General features: G+C 46.9%; 1 protein-coding gene and 1 long non-coding RNA gene across 2 annotated transcripts; one reads left to right on the top strand and one right to left on the bottom strand.

The window, feature by feature from the left end:
* Positions 1-27,573, top strand: BLTP3A (bridge-like lipid transfer protein family member 3A). The gene is made up of 15 exons (XM_075614066.1): positions 1-201; positions 378-552; positions 1,723-1,809; positions 2,183-2,329; positions 2,955-3,037; positions 3,267-3,393; positions 3,634-3,824; positions 14,699-15,636; positions 16,172-16,320; positions 16,418-16,530; positions 19,800-19,926; positions 20,464-20,708; positions 26,095-26,203; positions 26,291-26,361; positions 26,581-27,573. The coding sequence occupies exons 1-15, from the start codon at positions 49-51 to the stop codon at positions 26,689-26,691; spliced, it is 2,826 nt and encodes a 941-aa protein (XP_075470181.1). The 5' UTR covers positions 1-48; the 3' UTR covers positions 26,692-27,573.
* Positions 6,223-13,391, bottom strand: LOC142502718 (uncharacterized). Its single transcript, XR_012803834.1, has 2 exons — positions 13,240-13,391; positions 6,223-9,834 (listed from the first exon to the last, which is right to left on the bottom strand). It is a non-coding gene; the product is annotated as an uncharacterized LOC142502718 (long non-coding RNA).
* Positions 27,574-27,722: the final 149 nt, after the last annotated feature.

Below are 27,722 nucleotides of genomic sequence, written 5' to 3'. Positions count from 1 at the left end.
GCTCTGACATTGCACTTTCTCCAACACTCTACTCAGACGAAGGATTGTATGGTGATGTCCTCTCAGATGTCCCTCCTCCTTGATGACCTGCTGTGGGTCCTCACTGACTCCCAACTACGGGCTCTGCTGACGTACACCAAGTCCCTGAGCGAAGCCATCCAGAGATCAGCAAGGCAGAGGAAGGAAGGGGCGGGGGGCCAGGTAACTATGGGGGAGGGCGGGGGGGAGTGGTGGGTAGAGGCTTTCTTTCTCTTTGTTTTCCCCTGCCTATCCTCTCGTCTCTTTCTCTTTTCCAACTCTCTCTCTTGATTCTCTTCCTCCCTCTCAATTCTGTTTCATTTCTCTCTCCCCCTTTCTTATTCTCTCTTTCTTTGCAGGCTCCGCCCTCACTCTCCTCTCCACCTCCCTGGTCGCTGCCTCCCCCTCCCCCATCTGTCCCATCCAGTATCAGCCAGTACTTTGACAAGTTCGATGTGAAGGAGACATCTTATCATCTGCTCATCTCAAGGCTGGACCTGCATATTTGTGATGAGAGCCAGGCCCGGGGAACAGGTACAGGGGAAAGAGAGCCAGGGGAAGTGGAACAGGTACAGGGGACAGAGAAAGGGGTGCAGATACTGAGACACGGCACAAGGGACAGAGAGTTTGGAGGGAAACGTATAGACAGGGACGTAACTAGGTGTTTTTATGCCCAGAGCAAGTTCCTCCAACTGCGCCCACACAGCACCCTGACGCGCAGCACACTGACGCACAGCACACACAATAACGCCTGCCCCTGACATCAGAGAGATGAGGGGCGGGCAGAGTCCTGCCGGTCTCTGCTTCACCTCCGTCCCCACTCCTCTCTGACCAGCTGTGCTGCTTCCCCCGCCCCCCACTGACCAGCGATAGGGAAGCAGGATTGGGCGCTGTAACCGGCTGCAGCGCTACACTACGACACAGGCGCCCGAGGATATTTGTGCGCCCTCCATCATGCTGCCTTCCGGGCAGCTGCCCCACTCGCCCCCCTTATTTCCTTCACTGCAAAGGGGATAGAGGGGACACAGACAGGGAACAAGGCCCTTGGGACGGAAAGCCAAGCCTGGGAGGCAGAGTCAGATGGACAGGTAAAAGGGGCAGATGGGGTAAAGCGGACCAGAGAGTGATGCTGGGGGGAGAACTGCTTTGAATAACACCCGCTCTCTCTTTTTCTCCCCTTTCTTTCTCCACCCTTTCCTCCCCCCACACACTCTTCCTCCCCACACACTCCCTCCCCACACACTCTCCCCCCCCCACACACTCCCCCCCCCACACTCTCCCCCCCGACACACACTCTTCCCGCCCCACACACTCTTCCCCCCCACACACACTCTTCCTCCCCCACACACACTCTCCCCCCCCCCCCACACACACTCTCTCCTCCCCCCCACACACACTCTCTCCTCCCCCCCCCACACACACTCTCTCCTCCCCCCCCCCACACACTCTCTCCTCCCCCCTACACACACTCTCTCCTCCTCCCCCCCACACACTCTCTCCTCCTCCCCCCCCACACACTCTCTCTCTTCCTCCCCCCCATACTCTCTTCCTCCCCCCCACTCTCTCCTTCCCCCCCCCACACACACTATCTCCTCCCCTTATGCGCTCTTCCCTTCTTACACTCTCTCCTCTTCTTCACACTCTCTATCTCCCCCCCCCTTCTTCATGCTGTCACTCTCCCCCTTCACACTCGCCCGCTCTCAGGCTCTGCAGAGCACAGAGTATCAGGAGGAGCTATCCAACTGACCCTCCATAGAATCACACTGGATTATTACCCCTCCCATAGAGCAGGTAAGAGGTGTGTGTGTGTGTGTGTGTGTGTGTGTGTGTAAACCCATTAAGGTCGAAACGGCTGTCTGTGGGTGGGTTTACTGGCTATGCATCTTAACCCATGCTGTGCTCAAAGCTGTGAAATGCAGCAAGCTTAAGCTTATAGGGGACCATGTTAAATGGTTTTGAAGCAAAGGGTGGCACTGTGTGCTCATTTGCATGTAATTTCCCAGAATCCCTTGCTGCAGTGGAAGTGCTGGGTGATAATGGTGAAAGGTGGGGTTGCAGACCTGTCTACGACATGCAAATGCGCATACAGTAATATTTCCATATTTATATGTATGTATGTATGTACCTTGCAGCAGTTATATAGCAGGGTGTTCTCTCACCACAGGGCAGAGCTGTGCGCACTGGCATCGTGTTTCTCCTGCAATGGGGAAATGTGAGAAGTGGGTGCAGAACCTGGCAGAAGAGAGACAGGCCAGGGAGGAGGAAGATGGTAGTGCAGCAGCTAAAGCGCAACCCTGGAAACAAGGACCAGGTAAAATTGAGTCAACTTCCTGCATTCCCAGGCACCTTTCCCCTCTTCCTCCCTGCTCCTCTCTCTCCCACTCCTCTTGTAAATTGGTAGCACCTCTTATCTCTCTAGCCTGTAATCTCTCTGCTTCTAACCCGCCACTAGCCTCTCTCCCCCCCCACTTTCCTCTTTTCCCCTCCTCACCACTCCCCCCCCCCCCATCATCACCTGTCTCTTCCCCCTCTCCTGTTCACCCCCCCCGGTTCCTCTCTCTCTTCCCCCCCCTCGCCTCTCTTCCCTCCCCCCCTCCCTCGCCTTTCTTCCCCCCCTCACTCCCCTCCCCCCCCTCAATCCCCTCCCCCCCTCACTCCCTTCCCCCCCCTCCCTCGCCTCTCTTCTCCCTTCCCTCCCGTCATTGGCCACTCTCTCTTCTCTCCCCTTGCCTCTCTCTTCTCTCCTCTTGCCTCTCCTCCTCGCTCCCCTCTCCCCTCTTCTCATTCCCCGCCCTCACCATTCCATTCTCCTGATCCTTATCTTTCTCATCCCCCTCCTTTCCTCTCTCCCTTTCTCTCACTCATGTCTCGCCTTTTTGTTCTTTCCCCCATTCTCTTTTTCACCCTCCACTCCTATAACTCCTCTCTCCCCTCAGGCAGCGAGGGTATCTCTCCCCCATCAGCATCTCTCTTCTCCAGCTCTGTGCTGATCCGAGTGGATGATCTGGACATTCATCAGGTAAGTAGATAGGTGTGACATGAGCACTGTGCCTGTGGATGACATCTCTTCCCCCTCCTCTCTTTCTTTCTCACGCACAAGCCTCTCTCCCCCTATCTCTTTCCCTATTTCTTTCCTTTTTCCCTTCCCTCTCTTTGTATTTCCCTTCCTCTCTATCTCACGTCTTTCTCCCCTTCCACTCTGTATTTCACATCTCTCTCCCACCCCCCTCTCACCTCTCTTCCCACAGGTTTCCTCATCTGGTCACACCCCTCAGAAGCCCCAACTTCTCTCCTGTGGTCGAGTTCCCCCCAGCTGCTCTGCTATCCACCTGCAGTATACTGAGTATTACCGCCCCCCGGGAGAGAACCTGCCAGGTAATTCGGCTACTGATGGCTCATTCTCCATTCTTCCTTCCCCTCCTCTTTTCCTCCCCCCCCTCCTTTTCTCTCTCTCCATCTTTCTCTCTCTCATCCCTTTTCTCTCATATTCCTTCTCTCTTTCTTTCTCTCATCCCTTATCTCCCACTTTCTTCTCCTGTGTTCTCTCCCCCCGCCCCCTCTCTCTCACCTTCTCTTTTTGCCTCTCTTACACTCCCCCTCTCTCACTCTCCGCAGTGCCCTATCCTGCTTTGTACATCCAGCTCCATAGTTTGCTGCTCTGTTTGGCCGCTCCCTCTGTACTCTGGTTGAACCTCTTCCTCCTCGATCTCTCTCACCGCTTGCAGCAGTTTGTCGTTGTCTCTCCCGTTGATAGTGGGGATACGAGAGAGCACAGAGATGTACTTCTGCACGGATACAACTTCAAGGTGTGTCAGTCTCTCCATCTCTCCTCCATCTCTCTCCTCCCTCTCTCCTCCGTCTCTCCATCTCTCTCCTCCGTCTTTCCATCTCTCTCCTCCGTCTCTCCATCTCTCTCCTCCGTCTCTCCATCTCTCTCCTCCGTCTCTCCATCTCTCTCCTCCGTCTCTCCATCTCTCTCCTCCGTCTCGCCATCTCTCTCCTCCGTCTCGCCATCTCTCTCCTCTGTCTCTCCATCTCTCTCTCCTCCGTCTCTCCATCTCTCTCCTCCGTCTCTCCATCTCTCTCCTCCGTCTCTCCATCTCTCTCCTCCGTCTCTCCATCTCTCCTCCGTCTCTCCATCTCTCTCCTCACTCTCTCCATCTCTCTCCTCACTCTCTCCATCTCTCTCCTCCGTCTCTCCATCTCTCTCCTCCGTCTCTCCATCTCTCTCCTCCGTCTCTCCCTCTCTTTCTCCTCTATCTCTCCCTCTCTCTCCATCTCACTCCTCCATCTCTCTCTCTCCTCCATCCCACTCTCGATCTCTCTCACTCTCTCTCCTCCATCACTCTCTCTCACTCTCCTCCATCCCTCTCCTCCAAACCAAATCAAATAGGCTTTATTGGAATGACAGAAAAACATTTCAGGATTTCCAAAACATGAATAATGGGGTAGGATATAATGTTTACACAGTACATGGATAACCGTTACACACAGTCTATGTGGACGTCTCAGCTTGTGGCAGGTGCTGATATAGTGTGCAGCCAGTTCTGCTGTGGTTTTGTCTTCTCCTAGGAGGATCAGTATTTTTTGGTTCTGTTTTATGTTATTAAAGTTCTGGATAAGAGCTATGAGTTTTCCTTCAGTGTATTTATGGCCAGTTTGAATCTCCCTGATGAGCTGATTGTTAGACCAGTGTTGAGAAGGATTCTAGGGCTGTTGCCAGCTCATTAATGTATATGTTAAAAAGTGTGGGACTCCGGCTGCAGCCCTGTCTAACTCCACGGCCTTGACGGAAGAAGCCTGTTTTTTTTGTTATTTACGTTCACACAGCTTTTGTTTGCAGAGTATCGTATGTTCTGCCCCCTATGCCACTCTAATATTTTCACCAATAAATCTGGATTCCAGATGGAGTCGAAGGCCTTTTTTAAATCCACAAACCAAGCCAAGATTTTACCCTTGTTGGTGTTGTGGACGTGCTTATTGATCAGGCTTTGTAGGGTGTAGATGTGATTTGTGGTGTGGTGGTTTGGCAGAAAGCCAGTCTGGCTCTTACTCCGTACATAAACAGTTAATCCAAAAACTTTGTGAAATCCAGACGGGTTTCAAAAAAAAGAATCCCTCTCAATATGCACTCTACCTATATAAAGGTCTATTTTGCCGAGATATCTGCAGAGTCAAATGCTCAGAACATATCAGAGCAACAAAGGAAGTACATGGTTCCCAGGAGACCCCACTAATACGAAAAAATAATAACATTTTATTAACATATATATCGTGTATTAAAAATGACATACAAGTGATAGTGTACAATGTGAATAAAATCCCCTCAGTGATAACGGGCCAACTACTGCAGTATAGTAAAGACAATAGGGTGGGTTGTATCTATACGGTCACTGGGCTGAATGATGCCTGTATGTGTCCACAGTGTGGCACAATTGCCACTGTATAGGTGGCAGTGACTGACAACCTAATGATAATTTCCTTTTAAAGACTAACTACACAGGAGAGGAGAATCAAGTGGAAAGTAGAGGGGTGATTAGCCTCACAGATCAATTGTAAAAACGTCTATATGTGAAACTGCATGTGCAAGGTAGTATAATAGCAATCCACTATATTACTGTGACAATCCACAGCAACGGTCTTTGTAGTGGATACAGACTGTATGTGTGTGTCTGTATGGTAAGGGAACATCGGTACCACATATGTTCCTCCTAGCTTAACCATGCAATGCATGAATCAACATATTCGACTTCTAGTGAAACAATGAGATGGGCATGTGAAACAATCCCCCACACATGAGTAAATAGTGGCTCTATATAATATGTGATTGTATCCAGGCTAAAATAGCCAATAGACCCATATAGTGACTCACTGCTGTGAGGCTCCACGTATGGCTGCTGCTCTAGCTGCAGTTGTATAACTACTCAATGGTGCTTAGGGTATATATAGCGCGATGGAGTATACATGTACATATAATGCCTCACCAAGCATATACCAAGCATATACCATAATAGTAGCCCCTGTTACAGTTGCTCACTCGACCTAAATCAAACCCCCACATCTCAAAACACACTGTGGCTTGTTAGTGTGTGATAATATCACAACAAAAGGCAATGATAAGCCAGGCAACCCGTCTAGTGTTGCGCTTGTGAAAAGCGTGAATAAATAAGAGTCATCATCTGAGGATCATTTTTGCAGAATGACAAATAAGTTTATTGCAGTGTACGTGCACACGCAGGAGGCAGTTTCAAAATAAAACTCCCCCAACGACATGGTGGCATACAGGCCTTATTTATACACAAAATACTAAGCCCACGCCCCCTAGACGAGGTTGCTTGTGCGTCACTACGTAAGCATATAAGATAAACAAAATATGAACATGAACACATTGAGTTAATAGCATTATTATGGGATTCATATTAGAAATGAAATGACTCAGCTAATATTCCTTACACAAGCCGTTGACCTCTCCTCTACATACGGGACTTCATGGGCACCTCCCTCGGAATGCGAGACGCGTGTTATCTGTCACTTATTTTCATAACATTCGTGCTTTTTCTCCCCTCTTCAAGGTCTTGTGGCTTAGCTGGACAGCTCAATATCATTTAAGACTTCAGGAGCAGAAAAGAAAAAAAATGTCTTTAAACTAACTTCCATACCAACACTCATGCAGACAAATAGACATGACAATATGAGGCACCTAAGATGGATGCTGACTTATAATGGCTGCTTAGATCCCAGTGCTGTTATGTCCGACCTCCCCCCTCCTTACATCATATTCTCACTTTGTCACTCCCTCCTTTTTTATTCTTAAAACATGCTTTTGAGAATTAAGTTTATGATGTTAGTCCAGGGACACATAGACAGACTCGTAGTGTATACTGCGGTGCTCCATCTGATACTGCTCATTGGTATAACTCAGAGGACAAGAGCGCGTGCACTTCACTGTCATAGTCTCGTAAGGCGCTGTGGCCCCAACATGTCTTTTGGAGTTGAATAACTGTGATCGGCATCTTCTTTCTTCAAGGGACTGCTGTTTCTGCCATCTGCAAAGAGTGGCATCAGATTGGATGAGGGGGTAGCACACTTGTGGATCCTACCTCTGCAACACGTGGCACACACATATATGACAACAAGTAACACCCCCAAACACACCAAAGCATTCATAAATGTTTTGCTCCAAGTGATTTAAGCCATCCACCTAACCCCAAGGGGTGATATTCTGTCCCTTCCCTTTGTAAGCCTCTTTTGAATCTCTTCTATTTCATCTAGTTCATGCTGCACATTGCTACTCTGATCTTGAATGAAAACACAACACTGTTCTTTAACCAAAGCACATACCCCTCCTTTTGAAGCTAAAACATAGTCTAAAGCAATTCTGTTTTGTAAGGCCATAAGCCTAATCTGAACCTGTTCTGGGTTTAATGATGAAATTAAAAACTGCAAAATTAAGGCCACATCCTTCCTGTAAATAGTTATCTGACTAAACATACATTTTTACACAGGTTTCATTGGTTGGTGGAGACACTTGACCCATAAATTGATTCTTGTCCCTAGAGTGTGATACACCCTTTAAAGAGGTTCCCTTAAAAAATGGGAAAATACAGAAATTATACACATAATACTAAAAACCTTATTTTATACAAGCAACCTTTCTTTGGGTATGCAGCTGCTAGATAAAAGAAATTGCATCTATCTCTGTCATCATATACTTTCAGAATCATCACAACATTCTATTACTGAGAATTGAGGGGGTTTGGTATCTGTGGAAGCGAATGCATGATCCTCACCCTGCACGCATTGTATACATCATTCACTCAGAATATCAGAACAGACGATGTCTGCGATGGGTCAAAATGGCTGACTTATGATCCTTTCCTTGTGGCTGACACACGCCGCTGGGTGACCCCCTCCTTTCGGTGCAGGTGCAACACACTTCTGGATCAAAGTTTTGCTGCACATAACACACACATAGAGAGTGATGAGTACTGCCAAAACACATACAAGAGCATTCACAAGTAACGCTTCCTGGAAACCAATCCTCCCATCAAGGCTCAATTGTACATACATCTTAAATTTCTAACTTAACACACTCTAAAGAATAAAAATATTGAGTCTTTGAAAGAAGATAAGTGAAAATAAATGTTCGGATTAAGACCGGGCCTTAGCCTGGTGTCTTATTTTCCTCGTTGGTTAACGGTTAGAGTTTTGATTCGGCAAGACGTTAACTTGATGCGGCTGTGCTTTAGGTGACTTTGGTCTTTGGTGGCGCTGGAACGAGCTTTACGTGCTTTGGGTCCAGGAAAAGAACTCTGCCACTTTAATTGCTGTATTGGTGATTACTTTAGTCCTTTTCATCTGGGACCAAGAGCATGCTTGCGTAAGACATATTTGACTATTAACCCCGTCTCAAGTAGGTGCACTTTAAACTTTGCCTAGAGAGACTCAAAAAATGTATTATTTGCATACAAGACTTTTTGTTTTATTACCAATAACATGGTCCTTAATTCGTTCCTTTGGACTGCTGATAGTCACAAGTCATCCCATAAGTGTCTCATAGGGAGATAATTTATACCTAGCAATAAATTCTTGTATCAATGTGTGTACTCCTGTCTTAGCATCCGCATATAGACAGAGGTATTCCCTATTAATGTTCCTCAAATTAAAACTTAAGTAGCCACTGTGAACCTGACTTTGCTACCCTCAAAGTTCCTAAGACTTGATGCCCCAGCCATTGCCAAACTAATTGCTTCCATAATTAATTCTATCCTGTCTGCAGGCCATATCCCTAAGACCTGGGAAACTGCCAGAGTTTGTCCCAATCTTCAAAAGTGGGGACAAAAAACACTGTCTCAAACTACAGGCCAATCTCTCTCCTCCCAATACTATACACAGTCATGGAAAAAATATTCACTCCCGATTTAAGCAATTATTTTACCCATACAAATTTGCCTAGCCAATCACCATCTGGCTTTTACCCAAACAATCCACTGTAACTTTTCTGCTAAAATTTTGAAATGCCTTGTATATAATGTATACCCTGTTCACTTATGTAACTGCTTTTGCAACTATGTATCCCCTGTATTTAACCCTATGCACAAGACACACCCACAAATGAGAGGTGACTCCCAATTCACCACTTCCTGGCAAACCCATTCTAGATTACACAGCAATTTTGACAATAACCACTGCTTATGGACACCTTTGGAAAAAAATAAATGGTTAAAAGTTATAACATACATCACATACAGGCATACCCCGCTTTAAGTACACTCACTTTAAGTACACTCGCGAGTAAGTACATATCGCCCAATAGGCAAACAGCAGCTCACGCATGCGCCTGTCATCACGTCCTGAACAGCAATACCGGCTCTCTACCTGTACCGAAGCTGTGCGCAAGCGGGGAGACTATAGAGCCTGTTACAAATGCGTTATTTACATCAGTTGTGCACGTATATGACGATTGCAGTACAGTACATGCATCAGTAAGTGGGAAAAGGTAGTGCTTCACTTTAAGTACATTTTCGCTTTACATACATGCTCCGGTCCAATTGCGTACGTTAATGCGGGGTATGCCTGTATTCAGTTAATAGACAAATGATTTTGTATAAGACTTCACACTAATGTCTTGCCTTACATAATCTCTTTGCACAGTGCTGAGCACATGGTCAGCTTTATATTATTAAAGACACTCTGCATTTGACTAAAAAAAATAAAAAATGTATAAGACTTGTTCCCGGGCAAAAAGCCATCTTGTTTCTGGGCGTTTCGCCAATTGACCCTGAACAGATAAGATAACGGCACACCAGCTTCTTCCTGAAAAATAATAATTATTGGATTGGAACTTTTGCTTAAAGTTTAAATAAATGGAGCTTTATCCAGAGCCCTAAGAACTACATTTTTTATGGCCTCTCAAAAATTAAATAACGGGCTTTTATATAGCTGAGGTTATATAACTTCTTAACACACAAATAGCTCCCACATGCTCATGCTATCTCCCTCCACTCAGTTCTTTTTAATGCCTTCTGTTTGAACTCTCATACTTTCACAGGCTTCCTTCACTACAAATTTATGCTATCCTGTTGCAATGCTGCCCTTTCTCAAGCTAAACAAACCTACTTCTCTCCATTAATCAACACTCACAAGTCTAACCCACACTAACTCTTCCTGCTTTCCTTGACTCTTTTTCCACTGTATCAGAAGAGAATGTCACCATCACTGTTGATCTCCTCTTCTCCCTCTACTCTGATACATTTCCATTCTCCTTCAAACATGTAACAGTTATACCACGAGTCAAAAATAACAAGCTTGACCCTACCTGTCTTTCTAACTACTGAACTTGTCTTGTATTCTCTTGCTTGCTCCATTTTCTCAACACCCATTCTCTCCTTAACCCTCTAGAATCTGACTTCTACACTGCTCCCTCCACGGAGACAATTCCCACTAAAACAACTGATGACCTATATGTTGCCAAAGACAGAGGTCATTACACTCTGCTCATATTACTCCACCTCTCTGAAGCATTTGCCTCTGTGGACCACACTCCTCTTTTCTCAGTACACACTCTCTCTAAGTGACCTAATAACATCTCTTGGGTTTAGATATCACCTCTATGCTGACGATACACACATTTACTTTTCAACCCCTGACCTTACACCTGCTGTACAAACCTAAGTTTCTGAATGTCTTTCTGTTATCTCATCCTGGAAGGCCCTCCTTTGCCTTAAACTTAACATGGCAAAAACAGACTTCCTCATACTTCCTCCCAAACCTGATCCTATTATCTCCTTCCACATTACTCTTGAATCTTCCATCCAGTAGCCCAAGCACGCTGCTTAGGGGTCACACTCTACTCCTCTCTCATATTCTTCTCTCTCATTCAAAACATTTCTATAACCTGTCGCTTTTTCCTCCACAATATCACAAAGATACACCTGTTCCTCTGTTGCTCAACTATTAAAAACTCTGATTCAGGAGCATTCTCTCCCATCTTGATTACTGTAATCCCCTGCTATCCCGCCTTCCTGCCTTTCACCTGTCTTCCCTACAATCTATCCTAAACTCTGCAGCCAGAATCACTCTACTCTTTAAACTCTGATTCTGCGTTTCCCCTCCTGAAATTCCTCTCCTGGCTTCTAATCAAATCCTACTGTCTCTGTATGCTCTCCCTACCTACCAATTAGATTGTAAGCTCCTCAGAGCAGGGACTTCTCTTCCTTAATGTTACTTTTATGTCTGGATCACTTATTTCATGACCTCTTACCTTTACCATTTGCTACCTATATGATTACGACGTGCACCACTCCTGTGAAGCGCTATGCATATTAATGGCGTTATATACATAAAAACATACAATACAATATATACTTCAAACAATGCTTGTGAGCTTTTACCCGCATTTTTAAACACAAAATATTCCCAAACATATCTTAATCCTATAGAAATAAAATTGAAATGTGTTTTTACTGGTTACACACAATACAGAACACACAATACAAAAACTTCTCTCATACACAGCCAAACAACATCACAAAAATAACAAACAAATAAAAGAAAAACATTTCTCCCCTATTACCAAACAATTTCACCCTGCAACTATATTAATAAAAATTCCCTTCTCTTTCTTTATTCTCATAAATAACCTGATTTTAAAACTACTCTGATGCTCCGGAGCTTTTGAGTTGACTTTCGTATCTTGGCACATTCCTCGCGCTGGTAAAAAAGGTGGGGGCACGATCTGTGCTGCTGCTGTTTTGATTCTCTTTCTTGCAGACATTTGAGCAGAAGGAAAAAAGAATACTGTATCACCTGGTATTAAAACACTTATCCGTCTGGCCAAAACCAATAAACCCTTTAAACTCTCACCAGTGACAGAGCTGAATATAGGTCGTCTTTTTTCCCTGCATTCTTTAATCCTTCTATACTTGATTTACACCTTTTAAAAATTTAGACTTCATTGTGAGCAAATAATATTCATGGTTTTTGTACGTACTTGCAAGTTTTTGGATGGTGATTTGTGTACACGTGATACTTAGCATGGTTTATCTTTCACACAGGTAATCATTCAGGAAAAATTCATTAGGGTATCAAATCCATCTGGCAACTCTCCATTAAGGGCGCAACAATTTTACTTGCCAGCACCGAAACTTGAGTTTATATCAGGAAATGATTTATAACCACTTATTGCTTGTGGGGAAATGGAAGGAAAAGCTTATACGTTTACACCTGATTTCTGAAGCTTCAGTCAGCCGGGCCTGCCATGCCTAACTTTAGCCACAAAAACCTCATAAAATCCAAAGATTTATACTGCCACAGACACACAGGGATTACTGAAAGTTAGAAGGTTCCACTATGAGCCCTTGCGTTCGCATTCTTACAAATAAGAAAACTGGTGCGGCTGCCCATAGGTTCACGCTTCCTTCCATAGTAATTTATTGCAAACACACTTTTTTCATTGGGGTGGCGTGTTTTTCACTGGGACTTGCATGGGTTTTTTCACTTGAACTTGCATGTGTATTTTCATTGGCCAACAAAACATATTTATATTGTCTCTTGTTCTCTGTATCCATTCTTTATTATTTTTGTCTGCAGACACACAACCTCTAACGGCAAATTTTGAGAACTTTGGTTTCCCATTATTCTCCTGTTACAGTAATCACATTTAATTGACCTATACAATACTCCTGATACAATAATCAGCGCAAGCTGATTGCGTACAACTCTTTTGGTATGTTATTGTTCTGATTTTTTCACCATAACTATACCCAAGAAAACACTTGAATTACTTCAGCGGGTCCAACCCAGTCCTGATAAACCTTATACTTTTATAACATGGATACATATAAGACCTTCTAAACAGATATCCATGAATAACTCACTTGGTATGTTAATGACAAAACAGAGCAAATGTACAATCAGGGACTCCTCCTGCTCAGACAACAAAAATATTTATCACAACCCAGGGCGGTCTGAACAATACCTTAAGCATACAAACACTCACCTTCATCACCAAAACTTTTAACGGAACTCTCACCTTAGTCCCAATAAAACTTAAATAACTATAACACTTTAAAATGGATACAGGAACAGACGAATAAACTTATTTTAAACTGCTAGGTAAACCCGTCAACCCAGATTGAGACACCCTTCAAAACACATCTCTCTACACACCACTCAAAACAACATTTTAAACTCAGGCTTTCCTCAAAAGGTGCCTTTTACCTTGATTCTTATGAGCGCTCAGGTTTGAGTGACCGAGGAGTGTTTTTTTCAGGTGCTCAGCTTCCGGTATATTTGGGTTCCTATTCGGAGCGCCATCTGTGAAAAGCGTGAATAAATAAGAGTCATCATCTGAGGATCATTTTTGCAGAATGACAAATAAGTTTATTGCAGTGTACGTGCACACGCAGGAGGCAGTTTCAAAATAAAACTCCCCCAACGACATGGTGGCATACAGGCCTTATTTATACACAAAATACTAAGCCCACGCCCCCTAAACGAGGTTGCTTGTGCGTCACTACGTAAGCATATAAGATAAACAAAATATGAACATGAACACATTGAGTTAATAGCATTATTATGGGATTCATATTAGAAATGAAATGACTCAGTTAATATTCCTTACACAAGCCGTTGACCTTTTCTCTACATACGGGACTTCATGGGCACCTCCCTCGGAATGCGAGACGCGTGTTATCTGTCTCTTATTTTCATAACATTCGCGCTTTTTCTCCCCTCTTCAAGGTCTTGTGGCTTAGCTGGACAGCTCAATATCATTTAAGACTTCAGGAGCAGAAAAGAAAAAAAATGTCTTTAAACTAACTTCCATACCAACACTCGTGCAGACAAATAGACATGACAATATGAGGCACCTAAGATGGATGCTGACTTAAAATGGCTGCTTAGATCCCAGTGCTGTTATGTCCGACCTCCCCTCTCCTTACATCACATTCTCACTTTGTCATGCTGCTATACTGCTATATGCACCGATAATGCTATGGCTTAAGCCCAGGATATGCCTCATAGTGTTCAACGCTAAGGTATGTAACAACGAAGGTGTTCTCAGCAAAACCACCCGGTAACCAAATGCAGCATGTGAGACGCAGTATAAGTATAATGGCTGACGCCAACGCTATACGACCCCTCTCCACGTTGCTCCTAATCCTCTGGTCCGTTCACTGTGTGGACGTCACTGCTACCCGACGCACGTTTCCTGTGAACTTGTCACGCTTCATCCCCATTTCCTTCCATATATATATACATCTATATCCTCCATGTCTGTCTTTCCTCTCTCTTGCTCTCCTCTATCTCTCTCTTCCATATCTCGCTCTCCTCCATCTCTCTCTCGCTCTCTCCTCCATCTCTCTGTCTCTCCTCCATCTCTCTGTCTCTCCTCCATCTCTCTGTCTCTCTTCCATTTCTCTCGCTTTCTCTTCCATCTCTCTCTCATTTTCTTTTCCATCTCTCTCTCGCTTTCTCTTCCATCTCTCTTCCCCATCTCTCTCCTCCATCTCTCTGTCTCTCTTCCATCTCTCTCTCTCGTTTTCTCTTCCATCTCTCTCTCGCTTTCTCTTCCAGCTCTCTTCCCAATCTCTCTCCTCCATCTCTCTGTCTCTCTTCCATCTCTCTCTCCTCCATCTCTTTCCCCCAGTCTCACTCACCTTCTCTCTTTTCCTTCCAGCTTAGTCTCCCAGTGCCCCCCCCTCCCTTCAGCACTCCTGAGCGCCCCCACACTATCTCTGTCCTCCTCCCCTCCCTCACCCTAACGAATACTCGCCAGACCCCTTGCTCCTCCCTCCCCCTCCTACAGAACACCTTCCGCACCTTTGCCGCCCATCCTCCCTTTCACTGGCCTCCAGGGCCACTGTCTCCCCTCTTCCTTTCTCATGCCTTCCCTCCCTCCTCCCCTCCCTCTTCCCCTCTCTGGACACTGCACTGTCTTGACCTATCCCTGTATTTTGAAGGGGGAGCCCCCAGACCCCAGGAGCTCCTGCGCCCTCTCTCCCTTACTGCTTGGACCTGCAACCCCCAACCCAAGGGAGAGTTGCAGGTGTTGCTCAACGTGAAGGGCCCAGCAAGGGTGCAGCTGAACCATTACCACTACCTCACCCTCCTGCGTGCGCAGGAGCAGCTGCGGGCACTGCTGGTGGGACTGCAGAGTGCGGAGCAGCCCCCAGTCCACTCTCCCATAGCCTGCATTGGGGTGCTGGCTCCTGGGGTCACCCTGTCTCTGCTGCTCCCCCCCACTTCTCCAGATCCCCCCCAGCCAGAGGAATCCGAGAGGAGCAGTCTGCTGGAATCTGAGCTGGTGGAGGGGGGAGGGGGAAGCGAGGAGGAGGGGTTGAGGGGGAGTCCCGATCATGATCAAGTGCGGAGGGGGAGCCCCAACCATAAGGAGGCGCGTAGGAGGAGTCCAGACCAAGAAGAGGCACAGAGCGAAGGTTCTGCCTACAAGGAGGCACGGAGGGGGGACTCCTCAAATGAAGATCCGGCGCAAGATGCTCTGCAGGGACCGGAGCTGGCACGAGACACTCTGCTCAGCACACTGGGTTCAACACGTGATGCTCTAACTCTGGGGAAGGAGAGAATGCAACGCTTCCTGAAAGACACGGGACACAAGTGTGTGAGAGTCATCTCTCTTTTTATCCCCCGTATCTTTCTCTTCCCCCCCTTATCTCTCTCCCCCTTCTCCCTCTTCTCCCTCTCACCCCTTCTCTCTCCCCCTTATCTCCCACTCCTCTCCTTATTTCTCACCCCCTCCTTTATCGCTTCCCCCTTAACTCTCTATCCCCCTCTCCCCCCTTAACTCTATATCCCCCTCTCCCCCCTTATCTCTCTCCCATCTCTATGCCCTGCCATCTCTCTCCCGCCATCTCTCTCCCTCGATATCTCTCTTGCCCTGCCATCTTTCTCTCTCTCCTCCTTATTTCTCTCCCCTCCTTATCTCTCTCCCCTCCTTATCATCTCTGTCCCCTCCTTATCATCTTTCTCCCCTCCTTATCATTTCTCTCTCCTCTCTCCGCTTCTTATCTCTCTCCCCCTTATCTGTTTCTCTTTTTCCCATCTCCCCCCCCCTCTGTCCCCCCCCTCCCTCTCTAGTCTCCCTCCTCTTTTTCTCTATACCTGCCCACCTGTCCTCTCTCCTTCTTCTTAGAGAGAATGACGCTCCCCACAGTCGCCTCCGTGCGCCCCTCTCTCGGACACAGTCTCAGCAGTCTCTTGACGCTCTTTCCGTGGAAGGTCTGGATTTAATGTCTCTAGATAGTGAGAGTAGCAATGGCTTCGTACTGCTACTGGATGCAGGTAAATGAATAGGGTCAGTGGCCCCTCCACTTGATGGAATAAGAGGGTTTTGAAATGCTGCTTTCTAATTGAATTAATGGTGTGTCTCTCCTTCCAGACATTTCATCCAAGACTACACTACATCAGACGGAGACAGTGGGAAATGGAGATACAGCATCTTCGGAGCGAGATGACGCATCGCAGAGTACAGACGGACCAGAACCACAGCAGGTCAGAGAGAGAGGAAGACTGCTTTGGGGGGAGAGAGTGAGAGAGGAAAGGAGCTTGCCTTGGAGAGAGTGAGGAATGGATGGATGAACGAGACCTCTGGATGGGGTTGGGTAGAGGGACCTCTGGATGGGCTTACGTTGAGGGGAACTCAGGTTGAGGAAGGAGGATAGAGTAATGGATGGAGGGAGACTGGCCTGGAGAGAGCAAAAAAAAAGATGTCGACCATGAAAAAAGTAAGATATTGAGACTGCACTGGAGGGAGAGCATGGATATGAACCTTTGAGTATGTTATAGATGATCTTCTATGGGTTGCGTAGAGGTGACCCTCCACTGGTTGGGTAGAGGCGACCATCTAAGCCAGGCCTGCACAACTCGTAAAGCGAGAAGGGCCGAACTGCTCCAAGGAAAAAAAATTTGGGCCGCACGGGTAAAATCATCATCATCATCATCATACTCATATCTCCCCCAGCACCCCTCATCATCATCCTCATATCTCCCCCAGAACCCCTCACTATCAACCTTTGTGATACTCCCCATCTATCTCTCATACCCCCATCTCTCCCCTTCACCCACACACATAATACTCCCCCTACACATCAAACACACAATACCCCCCTGCACACCACACACATCCCACCCCCCCTGCACCTCACATCATTCTCCCCCTTGCACCTCACATCACACTCCCCCCCCTGCACCTCACATCATTCTCCCCCCTTGCACCTCCAATGACCCCCCCTGCATCTCCAATGACCCCCCCTGCACCTCCAATGACCCCCCCCTGCACCTCCAATCACCCCCCCCTGCACCTCCAATCACCCCCCTGCACCTCCAATCACCCCCCCTGCACCTCCAATCACCCCCCCTGCACCTCCAATCACCCCCTGCACCTCCAATCACCCCCCCTGCACCTCACATCACCTCCCCTTCACATCACATATCCCCCTGCATCTCACATATCCCCCTGCACCTCACATATCCCCCTGCACCTCACATATTCCCCTGCACCTCACATCTCCCCCTGCACCTCACATCTCCCCCTGCACCTCACATCTCCCCCTGCACCTCACATCTCCCCCTGCACCTCACATCTCCCCCTGCACCTCACATCTCCCCCTGCACCTCACATTACCCCCCTGCACCTCACATCTCCCCCTGCACCTCACATCTCCCCCTGCACCTCACATCACCCCCCTGCACCTCACATCACCCCCTGCACCTCACATCACCTCCCCTTCACATCACATATCCCCCTGCACCTCACATTTCCCCCTGCACCTCACATCTCCCCCTGCACCTCACATCACCCCCCTGCACCTCACATCACCCCCCTGCACCTCACATCACCCCCTGCACCTCACATCTCCCCCTGCACCTCACATATCCCCCTGCACCTCACATATCCCCCTGCACCTCACATATCCCCCTGCACCTCACATATCCCCCTGCACCTCACATCACCCCCCTGCACCTCACATCACCCCCCTGCACCTCACATCACCCCCCTGCACCTCACATCACCCCCCTGCACCACCCACCACCCCCTGCACCTCCCATCACCCCCATGCACCTCATATCACCCCCTGCACCTCCCATCACCCCCCTGCACCTCCCATCACCCCCCTGCACCTCCCATCACCCCCCTGCACCTCACATCACCCCCATGCACCTCATATCACCCCCTGCACCTCCCATCACCCCCCTGCACCTCCCATCACCCCCCTGCACCTCCCATCACCCCCCTGCACCTCCCATCACCCCCCTGCACCGCACATCACCCCCCTTCACCTCCCCTCACCTCAGATCATGGCGGCAGAGCAGGCAGGAATGCGCGCGATCGCAAGCAGCGGGCACTGGAAGTGCCGCACTGCAAGAGCGTGCAGTCTTGAGAGCGGGCTGGGGGGGAGGAGGGGGAGAGTGGGCTCGGCTCGTGGCGGAGAGGGAGAGCGGACTCGGGGGAGGGAGGAGGAGGAGAGCGGACTCGGGGGGGGGGGAGGAGGAGGAGAGTGGACTCTGGGGAGGAAGAGGAGAGCGGACTCGGGGGAGGGAGGAGGAGAGTGGACTCTGGGGAGGAGGAGGAGAGTGGACTCTGGGGGGGAGGAGGAGGAGAGCGGACTCGGGGGAGGGAGGAGGAGGAGAGCGGACTCAGGGGAGGGAGGAGGAGAGCGGACTCGGGGGAGGGAGAGCGGACTCGGGGGAGGGAGAAGGAGAGCGGACTCGGGAGAGGGAGGAGAGCGGATTCGGGGGAGGGAGGAGGAGGAGAGCGGACTCGGGGGAGGGAGGAGGAGGATAGCGGACTCGGGGAAGGGAGAAGGAGAGCGGACTCGGGGGACGGAGGAGGAGGAGAGCGGACTCGGGGGAGGGAGGAGGAGGAGAGCGGACTCGGGGGAGTGAGGAGGAGGAGAGCGGACTCGGGGGAGGGAGGAGGAGGAGACCGGACTCGGGGGAGGGAGAAGGAGAGCGGACTCGGGGGACGGAGGAGGAGAGCGGACTCGGGGGAGGGAGGAGGAGAGCGGACTCGGGGGAGGGAGGAGGAGAGCGGACTCGGGGGAGTGAGGAGGAGAGCGGACTCGGGGGAGTGAGGAGGAGAGCGGACTCGGGAGAGAGAAGGAGAGCGGAATTGGGGGACGGAGGAGGAGGAGAGCGGACTCGGGGGAGGGAGGAGGAGGAAAGTGGACTCTGGGGAGGGAGGAGAGCGGACTCGGGGGGGGGGGAGGAGGAGAGTGGACTCGGGGGAGGGAGGAGGAGGAGAGTGGACTCTGGGGAGGGAGGAGGAGAGCGGACTCGGGGGAGGGAGGAGGAGAGCGGACTCGGGGGAGGGAGGAGGAGGAGAGCCGCGGGCCGCGTGCTGTGCAGGCCTGATCTAAGCATTGGGTAGTGTTGACCCTCTACGCGTTGAGTTGAGGGACCTCTATCCAGAGCAGGGGTGCGCAAAGTTTTTGGCGTGCGCCCCCCAGCCTGAGAGCCCCAGCGTTCGCGTCCCCCTCTCGGTTAGAACCCAGCGTCAAATTACGTCGCGGGTCATGTGACGTCACATTGCCATGGCGACGCGTCGCCGGAGACAAGGTAAGAGAACTTGCAGTCCCCCGACATTTACTTTAAATGCTTTGGAGAAGAGCGCGGGGGCCTCTGCAACTGCCACCCCCCCCCCCTCCCCGAAAATGTTGCACCCCAGTTTGCACACCCCTGATCTAGAGGATATCCCTGGATAGATGTGATATCTCTGCCCACCAATAAAGGATCACTTATATGCGCCGCGTCTGTTCCAGATCCTGGTGGTGGCTCTGGACCATGTCACCTCTGTATTGCATCTCCGGGGGGACGACGTCTCTGTCACTCTGCAGGCCGCTGACATCTGCTGCGGCCCGAGGACGGGGGACAGCGCGAGGAGCGAGGGTGAGAGAGGGGAGGAAGTGAACGCGAGGAAGGGGAGATTTAAGTGAGATTAGTACTGCACTGTTCCTATAAGTTCTTGGTGTTAGCAGCACCCCCTCTTATACAATGTGTGTGCCTGCTTAATCACTGCAACACTGGGATCAGCGTCAGTGGCCTTACCTCATTTAAGGGTGTGATTTCTTAATGAGCTTCAAAAAAGAGCAGCGCTCACTATATATTCTGTAGGGTTTGAGGTCTAAATGTGAAAACCTATTAAAATTGTTATACTGTGAGAGACTTTAAATACCAGCAGGAAGGGGGGTTGCAGGGGGATTTGAGCACAAAGCACTGAGATGTCAGGAGTTCTACACTGAATCCTCTCCTTTTCCGCTTCTCGTTTCTCCCCCATGTATCTTTCTTTTTTTTATCATCTTTTATCTCCTTCCCTTCATTTCCCATCCTCTCTCCCCGCATTTCTTTCCTTTTCTCTCTTGCTCCTTCCCCCAACCCCTCTTTCCCTACCTCCCTCTCTCCCTTCCATCCTTCTTTCTCTCATAGGTCCCTCAGAGGCAGCACCACCCTCCTCTCCGAGTGTCCTCCTGAAGTTTGACTTGGGTCCCTCTGCCGCCCACCTGTCCCCCCTGGCCTCCCACAATGGGTTTCTGCAGCTGTGGATTAGGGGGTTCAGCTCTGAGATCCCCGTCTCCGCCCTCACTCACCTCGGGCCTTTCCTGGAGGATGATAACCCCCCAGAAATCCTGCCCATGACCATCCGGATCACTCACAGCAGCGTCACACTCAGAGTAAGTATGTGCGAGTCTGTCTATCTCTCTCACACCCCCAAAGAGAAATGGTGAATGCTAATAAATACTAAAACAGGAGTGACATAAAGCAACAGTGAATAGACTATTAAAGAAACATTGCAAAACCGAATGAGTCAATTAAGCCCAAAAGGTAACATGGTATTTAATTGTACTATCCAACGGCATTATTTTTGGAGCAAAACTTTCTCCAAATCGCCACGTCTGATTCCCAGAGATGCCCTGTCAATAGCAAAAGCAAGCATCAAAGTATTATCCGCATCATGTTTTTTGAGAAAAAGCCTGTCATCAGAGGTGATTTTTTGAGTCTAAATCTCTCTGAGCAAACTTAATATTTCTAGAGTGTTCCAATATTCTTTGTTTAACTTCTCTAGTTCATTCCAATATATATGTTTGCAGGGACATGTTAAATAATAAATTACCCCTTTGGACTTGCAGTTCATAAAATAACCAATCTTATGCTGTCTTGTCCCATCACTTGTATTAAAGGAGTCCGTCTGTAACATAAATCGGCATGCCGAACAACCGTTACATTTAAAAAAAAACTTTTTTGGTATAAGTGGATAAGAAAGTTGGATTTATATGTGGGACATAATGACTATGTACTAGCCTATCCCGAAGATTCGGGGAACGCCCACTTGTTAGCCTAACTTTGTCTCCTAAGGCTAATTTCACATCAATATCTATACATAGAATCGGCCAATGTTTTTGTACTATACCTCCTGTATGTCCCAATAAATCTTATCTTTGGGTCTGCACATTTAATTTTAGGCTGTAATAAAGTTGTACGATTGCTCTTCACACTACGATTATTGCCTTTATTGATAATGCTTTGGCTATAGCCCCTATTTTTTAAATGTTTCTTTATAATTGCTCTTTCTTTAAACATGTCATCGGTTGAACAATTACGTTGAAGTCTAATGAACTCACTATATGGTAGTCTGTTCACATACAGCAGTGAGGGGTAGGAGAGTATTTTGACCCCCTTTTCTCTCCCCTTGCAGACGTGCTAGTGGTGCTATTTTTGATTGCATCCCTATTGATTTAGGCATTTTTTTCCTTTGTTTTATATGGTTTTCTTTGGAGGTTCTCAGAGTGGTCTGTTTTTCTGTATGTTTTTTAATTGTTCGAGTTACTTACTTTTGTGTATAATTAAAATCCATTTGTTTTCTGATTCCTACTTTTTATGTCTAATTACTTTGGTGATTAGTTATTATTGCTTGAGGGGGGAGGTGTGTGTGTGTGTGTGTGTGTGTGTGTGTGTGTGTGTGTGTGTGTGTGTGTGTGTGTGTGTGTGTGTGTGTGTGTGTACACACACACACACCTCCCCCCCCTCAAGCAATAATAAATAATCACCAAAGTAATTAGACATAAAAAGTAGGAATCAGAAAACAAATGGATTTTAATATATATATATATATATATATATATACACAAACAAAAGCGCAAGCTCCATAGCACATAACTGAGTAAAAAATAAGGTACATTTATTTAAAAAATCAGCAACCCATAAGAATGTGCACTTACAGGATTTCAAACAGAACCATTCGTGGGAGAGAAATCTCTATTGTGGTCATCTGCGGTGGTAGGGTGAGTCCCAGGTTTGCAGAGTGGATGACGTCATCGCGTTTGTGTTTGGTATATTTGGAGTCCCTGGCTTCCCTGCGCTCCGGCTGGCAGTAATTTCAAGTGTTAGCAATCATTGTATGAGGGAGCAAAGGACGTGCAGGCATTGGATGCCTTTATATCTAGCTGCCAATTCATGGTGAACCTGGGCTGTTTACATCCACTCTGCAAACCTGGGACTCACCCTACCACCGCAGATGACCACAATAGAGATTTCTCTCCCACGAATGGTTCTGTTTGAAATCCTGTAAGTGCACATTCTTATGGGTTGCTGATTTTTTTAAATAAATGTACCTTAATTTTTACTCAGTTACGTGCTATGGAGCTTGCGCTTTTGTTTGTTTTTTGTTCATAGATTCCAAAAGTGGTTGGCTATACCACTCCCCTTAAAGCTGCAAAGACGCTCCCTGGATCTTCTATTGGGACTATATTTCTCTCTGGATTTTTTGTTTGAGTGGAACATTCAATTTGGATTTTCCTTTTTTTTCACTATCACGTTATGGTTTGTAGATATTATTAGGTTAAATTGTGGTAATTGTAATTTATTTTAATATTTTAAATATGTTATTATAATTTATCATTTATTAGGGTTATTTCACATCCTCTTTAGCGCTACTTAATTTTTGTGTTGTTATATATATATATATATATATATATATATATATATACTGCTTTACTGTGGAGGGTTTTTGTCACTTTTTTTACCCACCATAACCTTAATGACAGTGGTGATTACCTAGTCTAGTCTCAAACCTGCAAGCCATTAAGACCAGCCTCACACTGATGATACCCATCAAGGTTGAAACATGTATGTGAGTAGGTCTAATGGCTTTGCATCTCATCCCAGCCTCTGTTTAAAAGCTGTGTTTAAAACAGCATGCAGTGGCTTGAGGATTGGCTTGTGTAATACGAGCTTGAGACAAAAGGTGGCACTGAGTGCTCATTTGCATGTCATTTCCCAGAATCCCTTGCTGCAGTGGAAGCGCTGTATGCTGGGTGACAATGGGGAAAGACAGGGTTGCAGACCTGTCTAAGACATGCAAATGAACATACAGTAATATTTACAGTTGCTTTATGCTTTACTGTGGAGGGTTTTTGTCACTTTTTTTACCCACCATAACCTTAATGACAGTGGTGATTACCTAGTCTAGTCTCAAACCTGCAAGCCATTAAGACCAGCCTCACACTGATGATACCCATCAAGGTTGAAACATGTATGTGAGTAGGTCTAATGGCTTTGCATCTCATCCCAGCCTCTGTTTAAAAGCTGTGTTTAAAACAGCATGCAGTGGCTTGAGGATTGGCTTGTGTAATACGAGCTTGAGACAAAAGGTGGCACTGAGTGCTCATTTGCATGTCATTTCCCAGAATCCCTTTCTGCAGTGGAAGCGCTGTATGCTGGGTGACAATGGGGAAAGACAGGGTTGCAGACCTGTCTAAGACATGCAAATGAACATACAGTAATATTTACAGTTGCTTTATACATATATATATATAATGTACTGTAGAGGGTTTTTGTCACTTTTTTTACCCACCATAACTTAACTAAATGTGGTGAAACCTATCCCTGCTTCATTTTTGCAAAGCCAGTATAACCAACCCCACACTGATGAGACCCATTAAGGTCGAAACAGCTGTCTGTGGGTGGGCTTACTGGCTATACATCTTAACCCAGGCTGTGCTCAAAGCTGTGAAATGCAGCAAGGTTAAGCTTATAGGGGACCATGTTAAAAGGTTTTGAAGCAAAAGTGTGCTCATTTGCATGTCATTTCCCAGAATCCCTTGCTGCAGTGGAAGCGCTGTGTGCTGGGTGATAATGGTGAAAGGCAGGGTTCCAGACCTGTCTAAGACATGCAAATGAGCATATACACATGGTAATCAATATGTATAGTGTGTATGTATATAATATATATATATATATATATATATATATATATATATGTGTGTATATGTGTATATGTATATGTGTGTGTGTGTATATATATAAATATATGTATATACAGTTGTGTGAAAAAGAAAGTACACCCTTTTTGAATTCTCTGGTTTTACATATCAGGACTTAACAATCATCTGTTCCTTAGGTCTAAAAAGTAGGTAAATACAACCTCAGATGAACAACACATGACATATTACACCGTGTCATGATTTATTTTAACAAAATAAAGCCAAAATGGAGAAGCTGTGTGTGAAAAACTAAATACACCCTTACTGCTTCCACAGGAATTGAGATGCTAAGTAGCAGACAGGTGCTGCTAATCAAATGCCCTTTATTAATTGATCATCAGCAAGTGTGACCACCTCTATACAAGCCGAAGTTTTAGCAGTTTGCTGGTCTGGAGCATTCAGGTGTGTGTTAACAGAATGCCAAGGAGGAAAGACATCAGCAATGATCTTAGAGAAGCAATTGTTGCTGCACATCTATCTGGGTAGGGTTCTAAGGCCATTTCCAAACAATTTCGAGTCCATCATTCTACAGTGAGAAAGATTATTCAAAAGTGGAAAACATTCAAGACAGTTGCCAATCTTCCCAGGAGTGGACGTCCCAGCAAATTCACCCCAATGTCAGACCATGCAATGCTCAGAGAAATTGCAAAAAACCCAAGAGTTACATCTCAGACTCTACAGGCCTTAGTTAGCATGTTAAATGTTAAAGTTCATGACATATATATATACATACATACATACATACATACATACACACACACACACACACACACCACACGTCTCTCTCTGTGCGAATATGTTAAAATGTTAAAGTTCATGACAGTACAATTAGAAAAAGACTGAACAAGTATGCTTTGTTTGGAAGGGTTGCCAGGAGAAAGCCTCTTCTCTCTAAAAAGAACATGGCAGCACGGCTTAGGTTTGTAAAGTTGCATCTGAACAAACCACAAGACTTCTGGAACAATGTCCTTTGGACAGACGAGACCAAAGTGGAGGTGTTTGGCCATAATGCACAGCACCACGGTTGGCAAAAAACAAAGACAGCATATCAGCACAAACACCTCATACCAGCTGTCAAGCATGGTGGTGGAGTGGTGATGATTTGGGCTTTTTTTGCAGCCACAGGACCTGGGAACCTTGCAGTCATTGAGTTGACCATGAACTCCTCTGTATACCAAAGTATTCTAGAGTCATATGTGAGGCCATCTGTCCGACAGCTAAAGCTTGGCCAAAATTGGATCATGCAACAGGACAATGATCCCAAGCACACAAGCAAATCTACAACAGAATGGCTGAAAAAGAAAAGAATCAAGGTGTTGCAATGGCCCAGTCAAAGTCCAGACCCGATTGAAATGCTGTGGCTGGACCTTAAGAGAGCTGTGCATAAACAAATGCCCACAAACCTCAATGAACTGAAGCAACGTTGTAAAGAAGAGTGGGACAAAATTCCTCCACAACGATGTGAGAGACTGATAGTCATACAGAAAACGATTACTTCAAGTTATTGCTGCTAAAGGTGGTTCTACAAGCTATTGAGTCGTAAGGTGTACTTGGTTTTTCACAGGACTTCTCCATTTTGGCTTTATTTCTGTTAAATAAATCAACACGTGTAATATGTCATGTGTTGTTCATCTGAGGTTGCATTTACCTAATTTTAAGACTTGCTAAGGAACAGATGATTGTTATGTCCTGATTTGTAAAACCATAGAATTCAAAGAGGGTGTACTTTCTTTTTCACACAACTGTGTATGTGTATACACTAATATACTCTTCCTCCCCCCCTCTTTCCATGTAACAGGACGACGGGCCCCGTCTGTACCCCTCCCCACTGGACCCTGAACCGGTAACACTTGCCCTACAGGGCCTTAAGGTGCATCGTAGAGACGATGGGGTCTTCTGTATAACAGGTATAATACCCAGCGCTCTTGCGCTGTTCCACCACTTTTACAATACTTCACCCCTCATGCCCAGTGCTTAAAATGTGCTTGTTGCAGGGGGTGATGGAAGTGACCATTCACTTCTGCATCAAGAGGACGAATCAGAAGAATTATCTCAAAGCAAAGAGGTAAGAGAAAATCTGCAGTGCTGACAATCTTAATACAGAGCTGACCATCTCATACGGACACAATACAGAGAGAAGTAGCAGAGCTGACAATCTAATATAGACAATACAGAGAGAGGAGCAGCAGAGTTTACAATGTGACACAATACCGAGATGGGAACAGCAATGCTGACAATCTTATACAGTGAGTAGCAGAGCTCACAGTTTGTGTCTCACGTGCAGGAGTTGCAGAGGGAGTTAGCAGCTGCCCGGACCATACTGGAACAGCAGAGGGAGCAGCAGCAGCGCCTCCTGCAGGAGATCCAGAGACATGATCCCCACTTCCAGCTTTGACAGTGCTGAAGAGCCTCTCATATGTTACATGCCAAGGGCTGGGATGTTCTGCAGGAGATTAACCAGTATAGCTTCAATTTCCGATACGAGGTCCCCTTGTGTAAGAAATCCAGTTGTGTGCAGTGTTGTGCCTTTAACATGAGTGGGTTAACGGGATCTGCATGTGCTCTGTGGGAGATGCACAGGCAGCCAGCTCTGGTGTGGGACTATGCCATCAGAGTTAAGAGCAGCATTTTATGTTGGTGGGTGCAAATAATGAAACACTATGGACCATATCAATGTACTGCGTAGCTATACACTGACTGGTAGTGATACCGAGTATGCACTGATGATGAACACGCTGTGCTGTGTAATGATGCAGAGTATCTACAGTGATGAACACCCCCAATATAAATGCTGCTCTATTAAACCTTTTGCCAAGTGTCGGGACAGTAAGGAGCTTCTTCAGGTTCCGTATTGGTTATTAACCCCTCCATCCCAGGCCCTGGAGGTGAGTTACATAGTGGGGATCAGCAGTTCAATGTGTGATTCCCATTCTGCCACCACTAGTTGGTGCTTTTTTCTGTTACACGGGCCTCGTGCAAAGGATTCGAGATTTTAATCTGTTTGGTGAATTTATCAACTAACCACTAACCTGCAGTGGGAGAGATACACAGCACTGTGTGTGTATGTGTTGCCCTATAACTGCAAAGTAGTTGTGTGTGTGTTACTACTGTAGGTGCTAATCTTCCTGCTTCCTGTATCCAGTGGAGGGAAAAGACAGCTGGGGATTCCCTGTAATATCCCCCATCCCCCCCTATACGGGGCACAGCAACGGGATTAATGGTCCGAAAGTTCTGTGAACTGTTAACTAATAATTTAAATAAAAGCAAAGTCCTCAGATTTTGAAGTCTGTGTGTGGGGGAGGGAGGACGCTGCTGGAGAGAACACTGTGTGGAGAGACAGGCAACACTGTGGCAGGAGGGAATACTCCTGGCCGAGAGGGGGAGGAATGGGACAATATAGGGGAGGGGGTGGGGCGCTAGGGGGGA

The sequence above is a fragment of the Ascaphus truei genome, chromosome 9 (genome assembly GCF_040206685.1).
Source record: "Ascaphus truei isolate aAscTru1 chromosome 9, aAscTru1.hap1, whole genome shotgun sequence".
Taxonomy (NCBI): Eukaryota; Metazoa; Chordata; class Amphibia; order Anura; family Ascaphidae; genus Ascaphus; species Ascaphus truei.
The sequence above is the reverse complement of the archived record's forward strand: the minus strand, read 5'-3'. Positions and strand labels throughout refer to the sequence as shown.